The sequence below is a fragment of the Falco peregrinus genome, chromosome 2 (genome assembly GCF_023634155.1).
Source record: "Falco peregrinus isolate bFalPer1 chromosome 2, bFalPer1.pri, whole genome shotgun sequence".
NCBI lineage: Eukaryota > Metazoa > Chordata > Aves > Falconiformes > Falconidae > Falco > Falco peregrinus.
The window spans coordinates 118,803,540-118,827,927 of record NC_073722.1 but is presented as its reverse complement, the minus strand read 5'-3'; the positions used below and the strand labels follow the sequence as shown (position 1 = coordinate 118,827,927).

At 42.0% G+C, this 24,388-nt stretch overlaps 1 protein-coding gene across 1 annotated transcript in view; it reads left to right on the top strand.

The window, feature by feature from the left end:
- The first annotated feature begins 1,568 nt into the window (after positions 1-1,568).
- GLP2R (glucagon like peptide 2 receptor) overlaps positions 1,569-24,388 on the top strand; it is a 33,915-nt gene continuing 11,095 nt past the window's right edge. Inside the window, exons 1-8 of the mRNA XM_027795626.2 lie at positions 1,569-1,840; positions 8,484-8,592; positions 13,834-13,938; positions 16,063-16,184; positions 18,842-18,948; positions 19,208-19,364; positions 20,290-20,449; positions 23,196-23,256. Coding sequence (XP_027651427.1) covers positions 1,736-1,840; positions 8,484-8,592; positions 13,834-13,938; positions 16,063-16,184; positions 18,842-18,948; positions 19,208-19,364; positions 20,290-20,449; positions 23,196-23,256 — 926 coding nt within the window. The 5' untranslated portion in view covers positions 1,569-1,735. The remainder of the gene's footprint in view (positions 1,841-8,483; positions 8,593-13,833; positions 13,939-16,062; positions 16,185-18,841; positions 18,949-19,207; positions 19,365-20,289; positions 20,450-23,195; positions 23,257-24,388) is intronic.

The following is a 24,388-nucleotide window of genomic DNA, read 5'->3' as shown; positions in this document are numbered from 1 at the left end:
TTTTCACAAGGATGTGGCACTCGTGAGCTCCACTCGAAGCCTCCGTGCTTCTGACACTGCTTCAGGACAACAGCACCGGTCACTGCTGCTGAGCCATAGTGGGGATGTATCGCAGAAGACCCCGTGGAATTGCTCATCTAGGGTCTGGGCAGACCTCAGGGTTTCTTGAGCACTAAGGCATTTCTTGTGGGGATCTCAGAACAGCTGCAATGCCAGAGCACTGTTCAGGTCTCCTGGCTTTAGCCTGCTATAGAACTGACCTTGCCCATATGGCCATTAGAAAATGTGCTTTTTATCCCTTGTAGCAATACGCGGATGAGCAGATGAGTTGCTACGGGGGCTTTGAAGTGCCTCTCCCTGGTCCCCAGATTTGCCTTTAGGTGTGGCAGGTGGGAATATGTATCCTGACACATCCACCCAGGAGGCACAGTAGCACAGAGCAGGCGATGCCCTTGGTAACACTCCTCCAGAGTGGGCTGGGTGCATTTCCACCCTGAAGTATTTGTCCCCAGAGCACTTCCACACCCCACGTCCCAGTACTCTTTTTGACCACATCCAGACTCTATGTAAAGAAGAGACATGGGTATACATCACGCCCTTCCACCTCCTGGATTCCTCCAGAAGAAAGTTTTGGCATGTGTGCAGGGAGGGAGTCCGGTCACACTGCTGGCCGGTTTGATGGGGCGTCTCTGCCCTGCAGTTTGTGTTTAGCCTGTGAACGTCGTTGAAAACTCGGCTACTGCTGGCCCCCGCAGTTCTGGGGCTGTACCCCTGGCTGCTCCCCAGCTTCGCTGCTCAGGGTGCCCGTGAGTTCTGGGAAGGGCATGAGCCCTCCTCCGGTATGAACAGCCAGAAGTTTCATTTCTCTTGGAAACGGAAGAGGCAACATCTTCTTGATGTTGCATATTGCCAACTCAATTGGCATGACAAAGGTAAGCTAGATCCTAAAATTACTATATGATAAATGCGTTTATTCCCTAAGCCTGCATAACACAGTTTTATTAATGTTTTCAGGCTTTTCTCTGCAACTACAGAAGTCGCAACGATGTTTTGAAAATTAAAGCTGCAATTCATTGGTGGTTTCTCCAACCTCACAGCTGAAGCTGTGAAAAAAGCACTGAATGTCACAAGAATTGTAGTAAAATTTTAACTGCTGGTAACATCATTTTTTGTAGATTTAGATTCTCCCCAATCCTGTGCTAAATGTGCATGTTTGACAAAATATCATCAGGAAGGATAAAACCAGCTGTTACTGAGCTGCTTCCTAACAGTCCACTAGACTCAGCAAGCTTCCTACACAAAGTTTTTCTGGTTTTGAGGGCATCTTAATGGTTTCATGAGGTGTGTATAAATATATATATGTATTTATGGAGCTGAATTGCACTCTTGCAAAACCACTGGCAAAATTCCCACCGAGTTTCAAGGGAACAGGATCAGCCCTTTAATGTTTTAATAGTTTTCTGACTTCTTATTGGCTGAAGGACAAGCTACAGTAAGCAGACTTTCTGTGAAGTTTAGAGTAAATTCCTTCTGCCTTCAATCAGAAAAAACAAAACCTAGCTGGAGCCTAGCAAGCCTAGACACTCAGTAGATTTCCTTACTTATTTGTAAAAAGATTCATGAAACAGTCGCACTCATAAAAGGCAACGGGTTTACTTTTTTTTTGCAGGACAGGGTGATATAATTGATCTATAGTCGAGTGAAATACCAGCATATTGGGGACAAATTTGTTAGAATGGGCATGGTGACACTTTTCGGTCTCTGTTCCAGCATGGGACTCTGGTCCAGAATATCTCCTGCACCTGCCAGATCTGTCATGGTATTGTTTCTAGTGAAACAGGTAAGCTATTTCAATAATTAATAATGGAGAGTATAAATGTACATTCCTATTGCATAACATTTTAGCCTTCACAAACAGCATATTTGTTTCAAAATTATCACTGCATAACAATTTATGTTCATTAAACTTTTGTCATGAGAATTGTTGGCTGAGACACTCTGACTAGGTAATTTATTACAATTTTCTTCTATTAATGCTCATTCATGCAGTGAATAAATTGTGTTTCTATCCATTTATACAATCTCTTTTCGTACCAATATTGATCAGTATTGTATTATATTTATTTTTCAAATTTCCTACCAGATATCAATATCATGTTTATTTTCTACTGTTTTCCCTCTGTTCTAGCGCTGTCTTTTAGCCTCTGACTTGTATGAGGGGTGAGCATAGAATCTCAGATTTATGCAGTCTGGTGTTAATTGTTTCATTCTGCACCTGAGCTTCTTTCAGAAGGTTAGGAAACCTGTATGAGGTTTCTACTTCCTTGTAAAGATCTACTAAACTATTCAGTTCTCTTTTTTTCTAAATCTATTTAAAAAGTCTGATAGCTTCCTTCTTTGTCTATTTTGTCCTATAAAGGTATTTCTGTTCACTCGTCCTCCATTTATCTGGGTGCTAAAGGAAGTGGGTTTGCATGTGTATGTGCTGCGGAGACTGTAAATTGTATTCCCAGCTTTTCTGTGAAGAAAAAGTTACTAGGAGACACATGTCTTGTTTTGGGGGTTTTTTGGCGTTTTTTTTTTGTTTTTTTTTTTAAAATATAAAATGTTTCTGATGCTTTTGTATAATTCAAATCTAGAGCTTCTCTCACATATAGAACTGACTATAGATCTATAGAATATAGATTCTCAAATATAGAACTGAAAGAACTCTCAGGTTTGTAAGACACCTTAAATCTGTAGGACACCTCAACCAAAGCACTGTTTCCAATCTCCCCATTACTTCTGTGAGATCAAAACTTCACAAGACTATAAAACACAGTGAATTACTTTGTCATAGTGATTCCTGTAACTTGTTTAAAGAAACGTGTTATATTTCTTTGTATTTTACTTAAGGAGAAAGAAAATTTAAAGAAATAACAATCATAAATCACTATATCCATATTTCTACACCTACATGCATATGAAAAATACCAGGATAATGGCTGAAAGAATAAGTAAATATTAAAGCTCTTATTTCTAGTTTAAAGCTAAATTGAAGGGTTTTTCTATTATAGCATAGTTTGAATAAACAGAAACATTTCATTTCACTGTTAGCTTAGTGTAAGAAATTAAAAAGGTGAGATGGGTGAAATGCTGATTATACTGTGGTTAGTTATGAAAAAAGTAACTTTAAACCAGTCTGTTTGCAATGTTGGAAGTTTATTACTATGATCCACTCCCTAAGCAAGAGCTTCACGCAGTGTTTTCTGCTGCATCCAAATATTTTTAAACGGTAGTGTCACCTTGGTGCAGTCTGTGGGCTCTGAGCAAACAAAATAAATTGAAAGACCCTTCCTGGGAAGTCTGGTTACATTTCAGTTAGGGTGAATGTTGATGTGAGCAGGGTGGCAGGCTCTCAGGTTGGGTGTTCGTTGGCCACCAGAGGAACCTCAGAGCCTGAAGTGAGGAAATATCCAGTGTAGGCAAGAGGTCACAGGCTTTTTGAGCTTCCATCCTGGATGCTGGGGTTTAATTTCTTCTGAGTTGGAAGTCTTGTTTAAATGCTAGTGGCTAAACGTCAACTGAAACATAAAACTGAGATCAACAGCCATGCTGAGCTGCATGTTGCCATCGCTTGAGATCACAGTAAATGCATCGGAAAGCTTGTATTTCTACTGCTAAGCGTGCATTGTGCCTGAATTTTTATAGTACTGAGTAGCTCAACTCTTAGATCATAATAGAACTTCACTGGGATCTGTAATCACAAAGCCATGTCAATGCAGAGAGCAAATTGTTGGTTCTTCTCAGCACATACCGAGAAGGACCTTCTCCCACCTGTGGCAAAGGCAGGAAAAGCCCCCTGGTCTCAGCAGGGACCGCTGTGTTACTCGCATTGACCAGCCTGCAGAACCTCCTCTTGCTGAGACGGCCTGTGCCCCTCTCTGAAGAACAGCAGCGACACGAATGCAGGATGCACAGCCGAGCCTGCCTCTCTGATTTTGCTCTTTAATCCTTTTCACTTAGTTAAACAGACATATGACATCAAGGTATCCCACTTCCTTAATTACCCTTTCCCCCGTAAAGCTAGTGCCTTATTCCAAGCCCACACAGTTTACTTTCTCACCAGACAGTGAGTAGATCTCTAGAGTACTTAGTGCAGAAGAGCCTTAACAGGATGTCCAGCTGTAGAAAACACTGAAGTCTTCTGCCTGGGACAGCTGCATTAATCCCTTTCAAGCCAAGAAAGCAAAGCAAGCTGGTTCTACTCATCCCAAGGCGCTGCCGGCATTCTTCCTCTATACATATGTCCTTATAGATTTTTCCCCAGCGAGAGTGGAGACCGCTACAGACTGAATAGTCATGTACGAACAGCGAGCTGGCTTTTTGTAGCTACTTTTGGTAGTCCCTGTGTGAGTAGCTGATGATCAATTCACAAATTGCTGCTGTTCAGGTCATCTTGGTTTGCTGTTGAATGTCTGTTTATAATTTCTTTGATAAAATAAATCTATGGGGACTTCTTAGTTTTTTAGCTTAATGATTAAGGCCATTCCAGCACTTTCCTTACAACTTGCAAATTTATCTCCATCTGTTTTGAGATATGACCACCAGCATTAGCCATGCTACCCAGGCAGAATTGCACCAGGGACAAATACTGTCTCGTACACCTTTTCAACATCCTCTTTTGTATGTACAAGTCCAGAAATGCCAGTAGCCTCCTGTACTGCAGCATTGTCTCAGGTGGCTGATGTCACTGCATTTCTACAACTGATTTCTAAAAATTCTGAAAAAGTCCTGACACACATCCCTCAGCTGTGGCTTCTAGGAGTAAAATGTTGCATTAGGTTCATCACAGCACGTGCTCTGCAGAGGGGTTCCTGTTTCTCTGTGATTTAAATGGCCCTTATTGACTGGTCACTGTTGGATCCCTGGTTAATTTCCAATCATCTACACATTTTTTGATTAATAATTTAAATTATTTTATATATTCTTGTTCTTCTAACTATATTTCAAATTCAGTTTGAGGTCAGTTGACAGCTCTTAATATTTTTTATGGGTGTAGCTTTGATTTTATATAGACTTGATTTGGTTTTTTTAATCAGAAAATCCTATGGCAGAAAAGCAAGCATCCCACAGATATTTACATCAACAGTGACCAGGTATTGCCTGTCTGACTTGCAGCTTTGCAGAAACCGACAATTATATAAGGAAGTAACGTGAAACTGTCATTTATGTCTAAACTGCTCCTCACTCTTGTGATCTTCTTCATAGCTGTATATCAACCTTCTCTCCAGGAATGGAACTAAACAAGCAGCCAGGTAGCTGCTGTGAGGCTTTCCTTGTACTACTTTGGCTGTTTAATGCATTTGTTTATTAGAAACTGAAGTGTTATCCCTTAAATCAAACAGTCTTTCCTACAAATGCGTCATCTCTGTGTCTTTGCCTCTTCAAATGAGGTTCACTGACCCAGGAGCGTCTCAAGAATCTCCCCTGGCTCCCAGCATTTTGAAGCCTACATGAGGGAAATGTCAAGATGATTTTTATTTTGGAAACATGCATTCCTTTCTCATGGCTTTTGTAAATATTCTCCTTATCTTGCAAGTCCATCAGAGGAAGAATAATTATAGTCTTTCTGCTCCCTGGAATTTAAAGTAGGGTGTCTGGAAATTAGCTGAGAGACTAAAAGCAAAGTATTGGGCAGGCAACATCTATACAGAAACAACGTGCATGAAAGAGTGGTCTCATGTAACAGCTAGTTAATAGTCTTCACTGTTCTCGTTTTCAAAGTACATAAATATGATTTTCTTTGTTTTTTGAACAAACATAGGTTCAAAGAAAAAGATACAGGCGAAGTTCACAGCCATTACATTGTCCGGGTTACTTATCACATCACCAAGCTCAGACCAGCTCAGTGGTCTTTCACACATGTGAAAGGCACTTTCCAAAAAGGCTGTAGTCCAGACAAAAGGAAACTGATTTTTCCCTGGAGAGCTGAAAAGCATCCTTTGGTATAAGGATTGTTGCTTTTTAGAAAACTTATATTTAGTCTGCTCTCCAAAATTTGGTTGTTACAGTTGGTAACATTTTCAACCAGTAGTGAATTTTTCATTTTTGGTGACTTATAGTGCCAGTGTTCTTTGACTACTTGCCCACGTCTGGCCTCTCAAAGCCCTGGTTTCAGGACACCAGCTGTCATATTACGCAGAGACTGCTTAGGCTGATGTTCTTTTCCCTGCATAAATAATGATCAAGTCATCATGATGGTACTGAACTGCAAATAGTATCTAGCATTATCCTTTCTCTACTGCTTTGCTCCTAATTGGGCATTTCTTTAACAGCCCAAATCTGACATGTCACGAAGCAATTTTGCATTTAACTCTTCTACTGTTAGCTACTCCCTTCCTAAACAGTAATCATAGCAGCATCTACAGTCAAAGTGTTGTGTGATAAAGGTGTGTCAGAAAGATGGGTATTTATAGAAACTGAATTAAAGTATGGCAGTCCCCTCAGGACAGTTGCAACCCTTACATAAGGTGTATGCCACAGATGTCCACCACATCCTGAGCACATCAGTCACTATATATAAAATAATTATTAGAATCTGTCTATACTGGGAATTTTTTATTATTTTTTTTTTAACAGCAAAGCAGATTTTGTATCAGGAGTAATTTTACCCATGGAAACATATTTAATTCTTTACTCTGTGCTAGCAACTGTTGATCTACATCTCTGATATCACACTTCCATGCTAATACCAAAGTCTCTTTCCTTTCTGTTCATCCGCTTCCTGGTGCCAAGGGAGTGACCCAAGGTCAGCATGTCCCAGCAGGGCTCCTAAGCCTCTTCTTTCATTCCCTTTCTGAACACCACTGACAATCTCCTCAACCTCGGTGTTTCTTTTGTGTGTTTCTGTGGTTGTAGTATCATCTGTGTCTTATAAACGCATCGGTCCTTTCCCACACAACCTGCCCGAATTTGTCCATCAGAGCAACTGCCCATTTAGACACTGGCACTTTATTTCTCATTGGTATTCTCAGCCTATCTTCACACAGAAAAGAAAAGACTGGGTGAGGGGTGGATTGAGGATGGATTTTTCTTGCTTTTAGGAGTAGCTAAATGCATTTTGGGGAGAAGCTTGCACAGCACAGGGTGAGCAGGCAGAGGGAAAGAGCCAGAACGGCGAGCCATGAGCCTGCAGCATAGGAGCAGCCAAGACGAGCAGGCAGCTCTTGCAATCATGGGATGAGTCGTTTCCAGGTGCCAGAGGGACCTTCACAGAACCTGCTGTCATTAAACCGACTAAATCTGAAGACGAGTCTGTCTTCAAAGCTACAATAGTAAAAGGGAGATTGCTCTTGAAGTGCTTTTATTTCTAGTCTTTTTAAATAGATCACATCAATGCAATTGTTCCACATCATATTATCCCCAGAAATCTAGATTTTCAGAATTTAAAGACATTCTTGATCTCCTCAGGGTTATCACTACAACAGGAGGGCCTAGGCAAAACCAGCATTAAAAATATCTATAACTGGAAAAACAAACAAACACCACCACCACCCCCACCACCCCGAAAATAAATATACCTACAAAAGCTCAGGACCCAAAAATCCATTTCTGTGAGCTGTTTCATATGGAGAAAATTTTGGCATGGATAAAAATAATGCTCCCTTTCACTATGTGAGAAATCTCAAGGTAAAGATTCTTCTCCCCTACTGACACAGGACAGCAAAACTCTGCCCTGTCCAGGCAAAAAGGGCAACACAGCTGATGCAGATGGACAAGTAAAACTAAGATTTAAAATTATGTTTTCTCAAAAAAAAAAAAAAAGGTGGAGGAAAAGAAAAATGTCTGTGGCAAAGTTTCAGCTGTTGGAGAAAGAAGTAGTCTTTGTTGGGCAGGAGACAATGCACTGGAGAAAAGGTGATATTGGCTAAATAGTATTGCTTATTCATTACACTTTTATTCAATTTTTTACCATACTACTCAACCAGATCTGCCTGACTATCTTTAAAAATACTTTAAAAATAAACAGCCCTCAAAATTATCATTAATCAGGTTCCTAAATTAATGTAGTGGAAACCTGAGAATGCTTGAGAAGTACTAGCTGACCTTGACATAAATTGATTGTAAAGACTTTCCTTAACTGGAAAGACTAAAATTTGTGATGATAAGCACACATTTCCTACAGTGGAGGAATGAAATGCCAGTGTTTTTGGTATACCCTCACAGGTCCTAGCAATTAAATATCTGTGTGGATTTTTAAGAAGTTGAATGGATTCTATGGTAATATAGCATGGCAATACATTTCTTGCTCAGGCAAAGAAAGCAATTGAAGAAATGTCACTAATAGTTTCCTGGAGAAGGAAGGGGTCTGTCTTTACCTCTTTGCTTACCTATCATTGCTCCATTGTCCTCTCCTCTCTTCTCCTCTCAAATTTCTTATAATGGAAAGAGACTTGCCACTGAAAGATCACAAAGTTCTAACCGATCTTCCTCATGTTCAGTATTTCCACTCACAGGCCAAAGGATCTCTGCTGGAAAAAACCACTGCTGGATGGAACAAGTATAAACAAGAATGCTTGAAAATGCTGCGGGAATCAACTGTAGATACTGGTAAGGGAACAAACGGCACAATAAAGCAATGTGTTAAGTAACACTGATGAGTATGCAAATATTCTTTTACTTCCCTTGCAGAAGTGTGTGTCTGTTTATAAGTTCTAGATTTAGAACATTCAGTTGTAATGACATGCAGACATGCAACCATCAGGTTAAACAGCTCTCTGTCCTCAAACATACCAGGTTCCTGGATGTAAAACCAGATCATATACAGCAACGAACTGCTGAACAGCTGGTGCTGAACTACTACTACGGTGCAGCACTGAGTGCCTGGTCAGGATGTAGCTGCTAGCCATTATTGGTGAAAACCAGGCCCTTTGGACAAAGGAGATGGGTTTTCAGTTCCATTTTCAGCCTGAAGGAAGTCAAGCCCGTATGTCTGGAAATCACGCTAACCACAGGAGAACAGACCACCCAGGGAAAAGACGTCTCCCACTTCCATACTTGAGGAACTGAGCCATGGCAGACAACAACTCAAAATGCACGGGGCAAGGCAGAGCCTGCTTTCTGGCTGGTCAGGGGAGCTGGGGAGCTGCTCCGACTCTCACGGGACTGCTTATGCATTTTGTGATACAGTCGTTAGGTTAATAAGCCAAGACACAGAGACCAGGTTGCCCCATGTTCACCTGGCACCTATAACCGTTAGCTTAAAGTCCCTTATTTATTCTCCTGCCTCCATGGCTTTTGGATTCCTGGCTGAAGAGCAGTGTAACTACAGAGAGCAGTGTCTTCTCCTGAAAAGTAGCAGAGGGAGGAACTGAGTCCACATCTCCTACCTTTGGTTGAGTGCTCCAAGTTTTATGCTGTTTGGCCAAAGGGGAGTTTATAATCTGTGACTACGTCCCTCTTAAAAGTATGAACTCTGCTCAGCTAGGTGTCTGCCTTCAGGAAAGCATGACAGAGGCTTGGTTTGAGTCATTGGAGAAGTTCAAGAAGTAGCTGGGAGAGAGGTGACTGCAGTCACCAAGGAAAGATTAAGAGTGAAACTGCTCTGTGTTTTGTACTCACTGGCTATAGGTAGGTCTCTACTCCTGTGTGCAAGTGATACAATCATGGTTGTCTTGCTGGGTGGATACCTCACCCCATCAACTGCAAAGGGAGACTCCAGGATGGTATTATGAGCACTTACTCACTTTGCTAGTGTCAGAAAGCTGCGTTTATGGCATTGTACTGTGCAACTTTGTCAGCCAGAAAATATGATCTGATTAAGATTAATATACGTATTTTTCATCATTCAAAATGCATTTAAAAGTTAGAAATCAATCCAAGCATTGGCCTGGGAATTTCAAACCGCAGGGAAAAGAAGGGGGGAAAAAGAGGGGTTTTTAAGCCTAAATTATGTAATATTTTATGTTTTAAAGTTCCTTAAACTTTTCCCAAAATATTGAAATCTCTAACTTTCACAGGCCTTTGAAAAGCAAAAGGGAAGATACACCCTGTCGGTCAGGGAAACTATTTTTAGTGATCCCATTCAATAACAGGCCTCCTCTTCTTTCAGCTTAATTAGGAATTGCTGAAAATGAGCCTTTCTGCTTGGGCATGGCAGCATGCTCTCTAACCTGCTCCACAGGCAGCTGCAGCTGCTACACCATGAGCAAAGTGGTTTAGCTTACACTGCGATGCTGTAACAGCTGGGGGAACAAAGCAAGACCCCGTTCTCACTTCTGACCCCCATCTCTATCAAGAACTTGGTTCAGCTTTCATGTGAAATCACACTGGGTTCAGTGTATGTAGGGCATGAAATGCTCACTCATTCTTCCTGAGCTTTTGGGTGTGCCTAAAAGCAAACAAGAGGCATACCATGGTATGCAAAGGCAGACAAATACCCGTTGAGGACTACCAGAACTTTACTAGGGTGTGCAGAGATGCAGTGAGAAGCCAAGGTTCATCTAGAAATTAAATTGTCCACAGATGCCAAGAACAGCAACGTAGGTGAGCAGACACACAGGGAAGACATAGGCAGGGCAGGGAAACCAGTCACTAATAAAGGAGGACCCAGAAAACTACAGGTCCATCAGTCTTACTTAAGTCTCTGGGAAAGTAATGGAATGAATCCTCCCAGAAACTGTCGCTAATCAAATGAGGCACATGATGGGGACAAGTCAGCACGTATTTAGCAAAAGCAAATCATGCCTGACCAACCTGATCACCTTCTACAACAAGGTAACATCTGCTGTCTGTATGGGGAGAGCAGTGGGTGTTGGTTACCTGAACTTCAGCAAAGCATTTGGCACTGCTTCCCACAGCCTTCTCCTGGCCAGGCTAGCAAGGCACACATTGGGTGGAGGGCTGCAAGATAAGTAGCAAACTGGCTAACAGGCCAGACTCAAGCAGCAGTGAAAAATGGTTTTGACTCAGACTGGCAGCCTGTCTGTTATGGCTTAACCCCAGACGGTGACCCAGCACCACGCCGCTGCTCTCACTGCCCCTCACCCGGAGGGATGGGGAGCAGAATCAGAAAGGAGTGTAAAACTCAAGGGTTGAGATAAGAACAATTTAACAGGCAAAGCAAAAGCTGCACACGCAAGCAAAGCAAAGCAAGGAATTCATTCACCACTGCCCATGGGCAGGCAGGTGTCCGGCCATCCCCAGGGAAGCAGGGCTCCATCACCAAAAGGGTTACTTGGGATGACAAACGCCATAATGTCAGATGTTTATCCCCTTTCCTTCTTCTTCCCCCAGTTTATATACTCAGCGGGATGTTATATAGTATGGAATACCCCTTTGGCCAGTTTGGGTCACCTGTCCTGGCCGTGTCCCCTCCCAGCTTCCCGTGCCCATCCAGCCCTCTCGTTGGCAGGGCCCAAGAAACCAAAAAGTCCTTGATTTAGTATAAACATCACCCAGCAACAACTGAAAACCTCAGTGTCCTATCAGCGTTGTTCTCAAATCCAAAACACTGCACTGCCCCAGCTACTCAGAAGAAAATTAACTCTATCCCAGCTGAAACCAGGACACTGTCACCAATGGGGTCCCTCAGGGACTGTTACCAGGCCCCATGCTGCTCAGCCTCTTCATAAATTATCTGGGCACAATGGCCTTGAAAGTACCCTCACCAAGTTTGCTGATGATGACAAACTGGGTGGTGAGGAGGCCACGTCTGAAGACAGAGCCATCTTCTAGAGAGACCGGGACAGGCTGGAAGAGTGGGCTAGTGAGAACTGTGTGAAGTTTAACAAAGCCATAACCAAAGAGCCCAGTGCAGGCTAGGAGCTATGTGGCTGTGAGCAGCCTGGCCTAACAGGATCTGGAGGTCCCGGTGGACAACAAGCTGAGCGTAAGTCAGCAGTGCACTGCTGCCTCAGCAAAGTACATCGGATCTGGGCCTACACCCTATGGGGCATTACTAGCAGAGATAGAGAAGTGATCATCCCACTACACTCAGTGCTTGTTAGTCCACCTGTTGAGTACTGTGTCTAGTTCTGGTCCCCACAACTCCAGAAAGACACCGATAGACTGGTGAGGGTCCAAAGGAGGGCCATGGAGATGATCGAAGGGCTGGAGAACCTACCATACCATATGAGGAAAGTGGTGGAGTTAGATCCTTTCATCCTGGAGAACAGAAGGTGCAGGGGGGACTTCATCAAAGTAAAAGCCAGCTACAAAGAGGAAGGAGGCTTTCTCTTTCCAAAGAGCCACACGGAGAAGACAACGGGCAATGAGTACAAGTTCCACCAGGAGAGGTTTCTCCCTGATATAAGAAAGATATTTTTTACAGTGAGAGCAATCATTCCCTTTAACAACCTCCGCAAGGATGTGGTGGAGTCCCCATCATTAAAGGTTTTCAAGATGTGATTGAATAGGGTGCTAGATAATCTGATCTAGGCTCCCTTTCCCACAAAAGGTTGAACCAGATGATCTTTCAAGGTCCGTTGGGATGTTCTATGGCATTTCACAGGAAAGCACACTAACCACTGGGCCACTAGTGGTGCTGAAGGAGATAGGATAACCCTTGTTCAAGGTGACCCACCAGGTATCCAGCCGTGACACCTGGAGGAAAATAGTAGTTCCAGTCCCAGTTCTCTGTTGTGTTTATATACTTTTTACGGGCAGGCACTGGATGAAAACAGAAGTAATCTGGGGTGTGTAACTTGTTATTTCCAGTCTCTGGGGACATGGAGGGTCTTGATTCAGCAGTGACACAGGGGATGATACTAGAGGGCAGTAGTTCATAGCAGGTGATCAGGAGAACTACAGGAACCAGAACTCCAGTTTTCATGAAATGGAGAAAAAACTATTTTTCTCCTGGCAGTCTACCTGATCCACACCTCAACAAACCTTGATCAGGTATTGGGGAAAGGAACAATAAAAATGCAGCTATAAATGTTGACAACTACACTGCCCTTAAGGCAGATGGAGCCACAGATGTTCATCCTCAAAGGCACAAGGGAATTATTAAGAATGCACATATTATGCTCTGTATTTTAGCAGAAGCACCCCAAAAGGGTGCTGATGAGTTAGCCCAGAGCTATATTTGTTGCTCCCTGTATCCTTCTTCCCGTATCAGTTTCTCAAAGTGCTGCTAAGTATTAAGGAAAACAAAGCAATATATACTCTTCTAGCTTTGGATGGGCAAAGCCAGTAAAGAGAGGAGAACTTCAGCTTATCCCAGAAGAAAGGCAGAAACTAACCAAAAGACTAGTGCAGCCATTAATGCATTTATCTTACTGTAACCTGATTGCACCATTTCAATTCTGCGTTGTCAAATGTTTTATCTTAAGTCCTGTAAATGATGTGATATCTGTGAAGCTTAGAACTAAGTTCATCTGAGGCATTACCAGCTCCCTAACTTCTGTTGCCCAAGGACTAAGACGAGTCACTATCCAAGAAGCCAGCAGTGGTCTGAGCTGAGAACCAGTGTCACAGGGGTCATGAAAGGTGGAATATCTCCCATTTACCAGCAAAAAGTCTGTGGGATGTACCAAAAGCAGTGAGCGAGACCATGGCTAGGATCTGTCTGATACATCTGGACAACAGAGGCCTCAAGATGATTTTGAGCAATACCCTTATCTCATGATGAAGCATGTAAATCCTGCTGCTGCTGTGTAGATCCAGGGAAGAAGGACAGTAGCCATTTCTGCACTGTGCACTTCTGATCATTGCACAAAGTTTATCTGCTACATCTTGTAAATACTCTGGAGTAGCTTGCAGGTTACCTGGAACAGTGTACAATAGTTTTCATGATTGTCCATTGTCTGAACAACTTCTGGTAAAATTTCTATTTGCTTCTCTCCCCAGGAATACATTGTAATGGGACATTTGATCAATTTGTTTGCTGGCCTTACTCGCCCCCAGGAAATGTCTCTGTTCCTTGTCCTTCATATTTGCCATGGTTAGAAAACGGTAATGTGAAAGTGGTAACTTCTCTTCTGGTTTATGCTGGGAATCCAGCCAAAGAACAGATGGTGCTGGTCTCACTTGTCCCGGTGTCCTGTGAAGTGTCTGAGGCCTGCCTTGTCTCACCTCTTTTAACCTCTTTTCTGAATTGAGGCACAACATTGTTGTTGATGTTTAATTATTTACTCTTTTTCTCCATCTGTTCTTGTTACAGCTCCATATTGTGTGCTATAAAGCAACACTTCCAAGACATTGCAACCATACAGATTTGGGGTTCAGCTTCTGAGGTTCAACTCCTGGGGTCCCCACTGACCCCAGACGTGCACGTCTCTGTCAGAAAACTGGAATAGCCAAACAAAACAGCGGCCCAAGCAGTCAGCCGTCCAGTAGGACATAGTGTACCACCAGCAAGTAGTGTGAAAAACCCGAGCCTTCCAAGCAGCCTTTTCCTGGAGGGAGTGGAGCAGGGAGGCTCTCAGGGAAGAAAAAAGAATAACAGCAGCAGGAGCAAAATTCTCTAAAAGCAAACAAAATTCCCTTTCTCCTAAAGAAATGAAAGAACATTCCTACCACTGCAGCCTAGCACTTCTGAGTCCTGCTACAAAGCCTTTCTTAGCCACATGTGGCTTTCTTAGTGAATTATTTCTAACACCACTTGAAAGGACCAGTTGTGCCTGAGTCCTTTAGTTTATAGGGGAGATGGCTACAGGCTGCTTATCCTAGCTTTCTCCACCCCACCCCACACACGGTTTGTTCTGTAATGTCAGCATTTGTCCTTTTGTGCTGCTAAACAGAAGGAGACCCAGCTTCTGTCTAGTCTCCCAAACAACTGCTTCTGCCAACCATTTAGAACAAATTCAGCTTTCCATAATAAACATAAAAGCATCTTCCTTCTCTCCATGTAACAGAGACTTTCTCGCTTTCTCTTTTTCTGCCTAAATTTCTACAAATGCAAGATGTAAGAAATTGCACCAGGTTATGAAGCTTTTAGTTGTGTTCACTGTGGGGAACACAGTAGGGCTGCTGTGTTCCAACATCATCTGTCATTCTCATCCATGCCACAGCACCTTAGGAGAAAGAGACATTAGAGACAGCCCAGCTGTCTCTCTGTCCCAGAGGTTCTGTGGGACTGGTGTTAACGTTGCTGGTGGTCCCCATTTCCATTGCTGGTTCCATTTCCAAGGTATAGCCATGTCTGTTCTGGGACACCGATGAACTTGGATCAGAAAAGCTTGGAAACCTGAGGTACCTCTATTGTGGTTTGTCATCACCACCATGGCTGAGCACTGGAAAATTAGAATAGTCTAGAAATGGGATTTCTGGTCACGTTTCATAGATGCCTTCTCGGTTTTTTCAGTGTCTAATCTCCACACAGCGCTCATGCTCTGTTACAGCACACTGTGCTTTCAAAGCAGTTATCTCAGTTCCAGTTATCCTGAGCAAAATGAGATATTCTGGTTGTTGCTGCCATCATTAAACACTTCTTAATTAAAAATATGATAAAAAAGCTCAGGTCTGATTGGAAATAAAGGGAAGGCAGCTGTTTAGGACAACATCAAACAAACATCAACCAGGGTCCCCATACCATTCTTCTGATGTTATGGGGAAACTCTTTAACTATCATAAACTAGGACAATACAGTGAAAGCCAAGAAAGCTACACCAGTTCACAGCACCTGCTGATCAGGCCCCAAAGCACATAAACAAAACAGCAGCCACAGGTGTTCCAGATCATTCCCTACTCAAACCACACTCTCCCTCCTACAATTTTGCGTGCATAGCCTGGGCAATGTGCTACCTGGGCTTGAGCAAACTCACGAGCTTAATGAGGAAAAAAGAATAAAGTTAAATGTAGGCTTTTCTTTTGGCTGTAGTAACCATGTGTTTTCTGTAAATACCAGGTAAATTCTGGGAATGTTTTTCTGTGAGATCACGTTCCTATTTTGTCTTATGTAAATATGAAATCTGTACTGTCAAAGACAAAAGAAAAGTGGGTTGTATTCCTTTTTTTTTTTTTTTTTGAGTGGGAGTTGTCTGTTGCTGGGGTATAAGGGAGAAATCTTTAGAAATGTCTATGAAAAATGAAATCTTTATTTTGACCTTTTAGCCTTAAACCTCTGTTTACTTTCAGGAAGCATAGGAAGTGTATACAGAGTCTGCTTGGATGAAGGGACTTGGCAAACTAAGGAAAACTCCACAGACATTTGGCGTGATAGTTCAGAATGTTCTGAGAGAAATAATTTCAAACAAAATGTAAGTATGCTTTATTTTATGATTTAATACCCTAATCTTCTTAATCCCTTCTTGAGTAACAGCTAAAACATTTCCAGTGAATACCTGCAAAAGACGTTCGGATTTCATGTAGATTCCCGAACGGAAACCTGTTATTTAGAAGCAGCAGAGGAGGAAAGGTAAAACAGGGGGATTCCTGCTTTAGATGCCACAAATTATTTCCTTTTCAGAGCCTGCTGTTCACATGTCCTGAATTTGTCCTAACAAAACTGAAAGGCTGCAACTTGACAGGCAAAGAACTGAACCCAAAGTGCCCCATCGCCGAGCCTGTAGCATTTACAGGGCCGTTACTGGGCCCTTTCAAATGTCACTGGTCACAGGCTGGTTGGAGCACTGGGCCTTCCCAGCGGGGGGGAGCAGCTCCCCAGGGAGCGTATGGGGGTTCAGCTCCTTGTTACTCCTCGTGTCATGGAGTTCAGCTTAGCTGATGTCAAAATTAACTGTCTTAGGTAAGCGCTATTACCGCTGATTATTTTTTTTTTTTTACTTTTTAGTACATTACTGGGTGAGCACTGCTATTGTTTATTACTTTACTGATTACCGTATTAAACGCTGTTAGTTCAGGATCCCCGTGTACTACAAGATTTTACTAAACTCTTTACATCGTGCGTGCATGAACTTCCAAACTTGGAGCTTATTTACACAAGTGTGATAAATATTCTGAAGTACTGGGAGTTTTCAATGGCTTGTTGACCATTCTGGATTGCAAACTTGCAGGTGGGAGACTTTTTTTTTATTTTTGTCACACAAAATTCATTTTGTCTGACAGCAAGTGATTCTCTGAAAGCTTTAACCAGCTTTCCTACCAATAATAAATGCAGTTTTGTAGTTTGTTATATTTAGTGGGGAGCCCCAGCGTGTTAGAAATAACACGGAGCTAGTATCCACACACATTGGAGGAATCAGATTGATTTCATTTGCTTTGGTGTTGCAAAATTGTTACAGCCCGGGTGAGAACTCTCGCTATTTATCAGGTTCATGCCTGTTCTAATGTTTTCATGGAGCAAAGTGACTAATGGCTGTGCTATGGGAATGTCCTGCACCCACACTGCTCTCCCTGGGCACTTTCGCCCTCTCCAAGAGTTTGTACCAGCAGGCACCACTCACCCGTGCTGTCCGGATACTGCCCGTGAGCGTAAACTCATTAGAGACAACTACTGGTGGGAAGACAGAGCTAAAATCCCCAGCACTAAGACAATTCAGAAAGAAAATGGGAAAATCTCTGAGGAAAAGCCACCAGCGCCAGCTCACGCACCGAGCCCAGGCATCCCTCACTTCTTTGCTCTGGTTTGCACAAACAGGGCACTGGGCAGTCACCCCCAAATGCCCAGCCCTCCGATGGCCAGAACTTTGCACTATTTGCACAGCTCAGCATGCAAAGGCATCAACCCCCCTCGGTTGCAAGTTGCCCAGCTCCTTCGTTAGGTAGCCCTTCGTTTCCTATTTGTCAAGTAGTTCTCTGGCTCCTTGTGTTAATCAGTTCGCGTGCTCAGTCCCAGCTTCTTTTGAGTCTCCCTGGGGCACCTCTTGAGCTGCTGGTGGCCACGTCCTGCGGCCGCCGTTGCTCTCCTTTCACTGGGCTGAGCTTGCTGCTCACCGGGACCTTCCTGCTGGCCCATCCAGCCCGAGGAGCCGCTTCCTTCGCCGGGGCCTTCTCGGAACAGAAGGATTTGCCGGTGCCCAGCGAAGCGCTTAGCAGGGCATACGAAGTGCCTGCTGCCGGAATTAACCCTTATCAGCTCAGTCACTCCAACTGTCTCAAAGACAAACTGCCAACAACACATTCAATTCCATCAAGCAGCCGAGATCAGTTCCAGGAAAATCTTGGCAGACCAAAGATGGATTATGAAAGTCACATACTCTGTGTCCCTCCATCCCCTCAGCAGAAAAGCTTTTCCCAAGCTCGGAAAGCAATACAAAGAGGTGAGAAGTTAGATGATGAGGGATAAGCAGCTAAATGGAAAAACTTATCAAGAAACGTTAAATGAAGCGAAGTGGAAAGAAACTGAGTGCCCCCTTACTCTGCTGAGATCTTATTCATCATTCAAAGGCATTCTAATGTAATAATTTGGGGGGGATTTCTTTGAATTCATGGCAGAAATCGGTCTATTACAATGACTCTAGACAGAGCTGATTCTTAACAAATGTACCGGCACAACTGATCGGTAAGTGTGTCCCCAGGTTACACAGAGCAGTTGCACTTGTGTGTACTTTTTGTTGTACAGGGTTTTTTTGTTGAGTGAGTTGCTCTTTTTTTTTTGTTTGTTTGGTTGGTTTTTTGTTGAGTGAGTTGGTCTCTGCAGTTATTAGGCGACCGGGATACATTCGGTGCGTGTAATCATGGCAATGATTAGCTGTTAACCAGACTGCGAATGGTGTTTGTGCAGAAACAATCTGGAAATGAGTGCAGGAGCGGCTTCAAATTTGAAAGGAAACCCAGGCTGTCTGCAGGCGCCTCTGTCCTGCAAGGGTTTCATGAGGCAGCGCAGCGAGCCAGCGTCAGAAACCTTCCCGGCGAGCTTACAACACAAAGAAGCTGGACTCAGAAGCTTCTGAGCTGTGTTCATCCTCTGTCCATCTGCCTGCATGTATAACACATTTGTCTTCTTTGTTCCCAGGAAGAAGAACATAAATTACTTACCACATTACAGCTGCTCTACACTATAGGATATTATTTTTCTCTCATCTCACTTGTATTAGCTCTCCTTATACTTTCTTTCCTCAGGTTAGTACAAATTTACATGCATCTTAAAAGTACAGAACCCAGTACGCACATTCTTCTTCTCATGTAATTCAATTTATTGCTTAGCTTCTGATGTAAATAACTTGTATTTTCCTAATAGGAGTTATAAAAGCTATTCCTAAGCAAAATCCATTTGTAAGCAAAATCTATTGATGGCAACAGTATGAATACAACAATATATTCTTTTTCCTGCAAATTAAATATATTCCAAAGGATTCAGACATTATTCTTTCTCCCCCAGAAAACTTCACTGCACAAGAAACTATATCCATATGAATTTATTTGCATCTTTCATCTTGCGTGCCACAGCAGTTCTTATAAAGGACACCGTATACTACAATATTTACTCCAAAAGACCAAATGATGAAACTGGATGGATACTATACCTCAGTCCTGAGGTAACGTGTTAGTTCATTGCTAACAGTAAATGTGTGCTGCTAGTGGCCCTAACAGTTACAAATTCAGAAGTCTGCCATATGGCAGCGTGTTTTGAGGTGTTTGTTAGCCAAGCTTTGAATGCTGAAATTTTGCTGATAAAGCTTGGGGTAATCAAGAAAAAAGTTCTGATCTGATAAATTGTAATAGATGGATGTTTCTATGAAGCCTTGTACAGAAACAACAAACTCAATAGTTATATGTAGAAACATCCAATTAAGCAAAAAACCCGTACACCTGTAGTTTTTAGGAAGAAATCTACACATTTACTTGGCACTTACATAAAGCTAGATTTGTTCACACTTGGTTTGCTTGGCACGAGGCAATGCACGAATCTTGCTTTTAAGACAATGCTATAAAAAATGTATTTGTTGTGAAAGAACACTAAGAGAGAAAAAAAATGGTTTAAAGGCTTTTCTGCACTAGAAAAATGTGCTGATTTTCTCACACTTGTTTAGATAATGGAATAACAACATCTCTCATTTGTGACCACTGTGGATAAATCATGTTTGTATGATGTGTATGACTGTAGTTTGCCCATGCCAACATACAAAATTACCTGCAAGATGGTAATTGTGTCTATTATTTTAATAGCTCATCAGTAAAAATACTGATATGCAGATTATGACAAAGAACACATACCCCAGCCTGCACGGTCACTGTCTTTTCCTACTTGTCACCTCCACGCAAACTCTCTGATGATGTAGAAGCATTTAAATTGTTGCACTCCCCTCCAGCAAGAAGAGTCTTGTAAGATTTGTGACAGAACCACAGTTACATCACAGTCACGTGCTCATTTTAAAATGGTTGCCGAAGTAACAAGAGCAAATCAGAATTTGTCAGGGTTTTTATGCATTAACAATGATTCTTGGTCTCTCATTTCTGCAGATTGTAATCATTTGCAGGACTGCCCAGTTTTTCATGCATTACTTTGTTGGGGCAAATTATTTTTGGCTATTAGTAGAAGGAATTTATCTGCATACATTATTGATAACTGTTGTACTCTCTGAAAGACGACTGCTACAGACATATATTGTGATAGGATGGGGTAAGTACGTAACAAGTTCCAAGTTCTTGATTCTGTGGTACTTTCCGAGTCAGTGGTGAAAGAACTAGAAACAAGTCTAGTTTCCTAGGGTAAAGGATCTTGATAAAAGAGAAGATAAAATACATTTCTGTCCCCTTCTCTGCATGGTCAGTGATGAGCCCCAGGTATTCTGGACCAACTTCCTTATGTTTAAAGGGAAATCAAGAAGTTAATATTAAAAATTAAAAATTAAAAAATTAAAACTTTCCTGATTATCTAACTATGAAGTCAAGCACCCAACCTCTGTTGTTGCTCTGCTCCCCCAGTATGATTTATGCTGTGCTTATTCAGTGCTCCGAGTAGTTATTTTCATATCAGACTGCCCGTGGGTTCTTAAATCAGTTGGTGCTTAAATCTTTAGTTTAGTCTACCTAATGGATGAGGGGATTCATTTTATCTAAGAAGGTTAAATTTAGGTAACTAATATGGAGACTCTCTAGAACCAAAGGAAGAAGGCTAGTATCTTTGAAGAGTGAACTATTCAACTGTGTTTTCAAAAGTGTGTGTATTCAAAAGTGGAGTATTACCTTAATCCTTTCATGCATCTCTAGATATAGTCACATTGGAACTTGTCGTATTTCCTACAGCGTCCTTTTCTCTGGTCTTACCTGTATTCATGCACTATGCTGCTGTGAAGATTATTTTTCGGACTTGCAGTTTTGAAATGCTACCCCATATTTGGTATCCCTCCTTTTCCTCTTTTGCTTCTTCCTCATCAGACATTAACTAGTTTCCTTCACTTTCAAACTCATTCCCATCCTTCCTTAGCTATTAAAAGTTTCTGTCAAAGCGTTTACACTTCATTGCTAAGCCTCTAGGCTTTCTGCTTTGCTGCACCTTACACTTTAGAGGGTCCTTCTCACCATCGATGAGACATTTCTCTGTTAGCTCTCACATTTATCTTTAAAGACCCCTTTTGCTGTATTAATACGGCTGTATTAGCATACAGGCTGCTGACACAACTGTCTTTCGTGCTGTTTAGTGGTGTCTCATTTGCCTTTTCACTCTTCCCACCTCTCCAAATCCATTTGTTGCTTTGGTCACCAGCTTGCTAGAACAAAGACTAATAATTTTATTCCTTGTTCAAACTGCAATGAGATAAGTCTGTTAAGAAATTTGCTCCCTACTGTGAAAGTATAAATAGTAATTAGCATCTCTTCATCAGTCCCCCTCCACTGTTCTCATACAGGTACCATGTTCACTGATTTCCTAAAGGCCTTCTCCTACTAATTAGCTTAATTTTTTATTTATATTTATTAGAATTACTACTAAAACAGGACAGCTGGCACCTGTCTTGCAGACATTTGTAGTGCTGCTGCTGAGCCAGCAGGAGCGAACCATGCCTGCACCTACTGAGGCACACTCCCTCGGCTCCTGCCCAGGAGCTGCACTTGATAATGTCACCTCATCAGCCCAGGTATCATCCTTCACCACGGGACAAGCCCATATCACCCCAGACATGTAGCTCACTTCCTGAGCAGCCCATGCCCTGATCGCTTTCTCAGACCCACTTGTGGCACCAGTGCCATCTCCCATCCAAGTGAGACCCTTTCTATCTCTTTCCCCATTTTACCCATTTAGAGGTTTATTATCTTTGAGAGTATTTTCCTTCTGGCCTTTCCTCTGTATTACCACACTCTAGGTCTTCCCGTGACCTTAGCTAGTGCCCCAGAATCCTGAATAGATCATTTTCTGGCCCCAGTGACCCACATTGTTGTAGTCAGAGCCCAACTCCATTTGCCTCACACGGGGCACCCATTGTTGCAGCACAAACAAACCAGTAAGGCTGCAACAAGGCTTTTACTGTCAGATCTGGTCAGAGTCTACTGTCCATGCTGCTTCTCCTTCGTCCAGAGGTCAGACCACACTACTCCTCCTCCATCTAACGCCCTATCCCACACTCCTCACGGATATTTAACTACTTAGCAGGAAGGAGCTACAGCTGCACATCTTCTAGGCAAGGCCACAGCTGCATTTTATCAATGCTGATCAACCCTCTGCCTTCATTCCTCTACACACATCTCTTTTCTGCCACATCCACCAGAAAATCTCCTGTGTGTTACTGGGCTGAGAATCCAGTCAAACGCCTGCCTTTTGTAGCTCACATGTGCTTGTGATTGAAGCTTGTGCCTGCACATTTGTAGACCACTGGAATAGTGTAGTAATCCTTTATTTCAGGGTTCTTTTTTGGTCTATGACCTCTGAGACACACACACATGACGCAATAGGGGAATGGGGACCATGGATTATCTTTAAGGGGTCCAGGACAGGTAAGCCAGGAAAACAAGCCTTTGTCAATTGTTTTAATTAACTAGACAAAGTTCTATGCCTCCACTGAAAACTTGTTAAGTTTCAGCAAGTGAAAATGTTAACAACTGGTGCCTTAGGTAGTCTGTAAGGACTTATGTGCCAATTTTGAATTCTCAGAGTCAGGAAATTAGAAGATTTAGACAGGTCGGCAGTGTATGTGTGTATATATATATATACATATCTATCAGTCTGCAAATGCAAGATTCAACTATCCAATGAAATTTAATTTTGTATTTGAAATACAAATGGAGAAAGCCAGGATCAGGTTGATTTTTTTACAGTTCTAAATAGAAGACTGAAAAATGGTTGTCTTTGCACCCTACACTACTGTAGCATATCAGTGTTTTGTATGAACCATTCTGCAATTTTGGCTGTAATTGACTCCTTTTCTTTTCAGTTGTTCCTATCCTCTTTGTTGGTCCTTGGGGAATAAGCAGATCAAAACTGGAGAACACAGGGTAAGTTACTAAATAAAATGTGCCTTAGAATACTGGCTTTCTCTTTGCTTAATTATTCTGGAAGCCCTTGACAGTAATTGACACAAGTATTGACTACTAGATTATATTAAGATTATACAGCACCTACTAATACTTGTTACATGTTCAAGGTCCATTTTAGTACTTTTACGTTAAACTACTTCTAGGAATTCCCAGATTTACTCATACATAAATCAAGAAGTAGAATTAACTTTTACTCCTCCTGAAATTAAAGCTATTGCATCTAATGTTCTTCTACTTACATGAAGCAAATTTTCAGCACAAACGTCTTCATGGAAAGCATCTTGTTAGTAAGAAAAAGAGACCAGTGCTTTCCCTGGAGTTCAGATACACTTTGAATTTAATTAGTACTCACTGCCATTTTGGGAAAAAAAATGTTATGGAGGATAATGGCAAAAACTGATATTCACTAGAAGCTGATACTAAATGAATGTGTTTAGTATTCAGTGAACAAATTGCTAAGAGTAACTTGCACTAATAAGCACCAGTTTTCCAGTCTTCCGGTCTTCATTGATGCTGTTAATTGTATCAAATATACTTTGAGGTTTGCGTATGACTTCTTTTGTTACCTTTTTTATTCATGGATCCTAGAGAGTTTTGTTTGGAACACCAATATAATTAGTAAGCAACAACGTCAGGAACCAAATCACAGTTACAGTCTTATAGTTAGTTGTTATATAGACCATAAATGACAAACCAAGATCCTACAGTTTCAGGTTAATTAGCAAGAAGGAACATGTGCATAGGATACATTAGAAAATTAGAGCAAAAGAAAAGGAGACAGCTTCAAGGAAAAGTATGCATACTTTTTAGCAGGTCAAGAACCATGGTCACAATTCATAGTTTATCCATTTCCAGCTTTAGATAGAAAAAATTGAGTAGGATGAATTCCGTTATGAAGGTCTGGTGCCATGTACAGTCATTATGTGGATCCAGAGGTTGAGTTTGCCAGACAGTTCTGAAGTTTGCAGCCTAGAGAAACCTATCTCAACACTTTGGTGGAAAGAACTTCAGAATAAATACAATTACAGTAGTTGGTGAGACTGCCTGGTTTTATGCTTGTGTGCTACGTGAAAAATGTAAACTTTGTCAA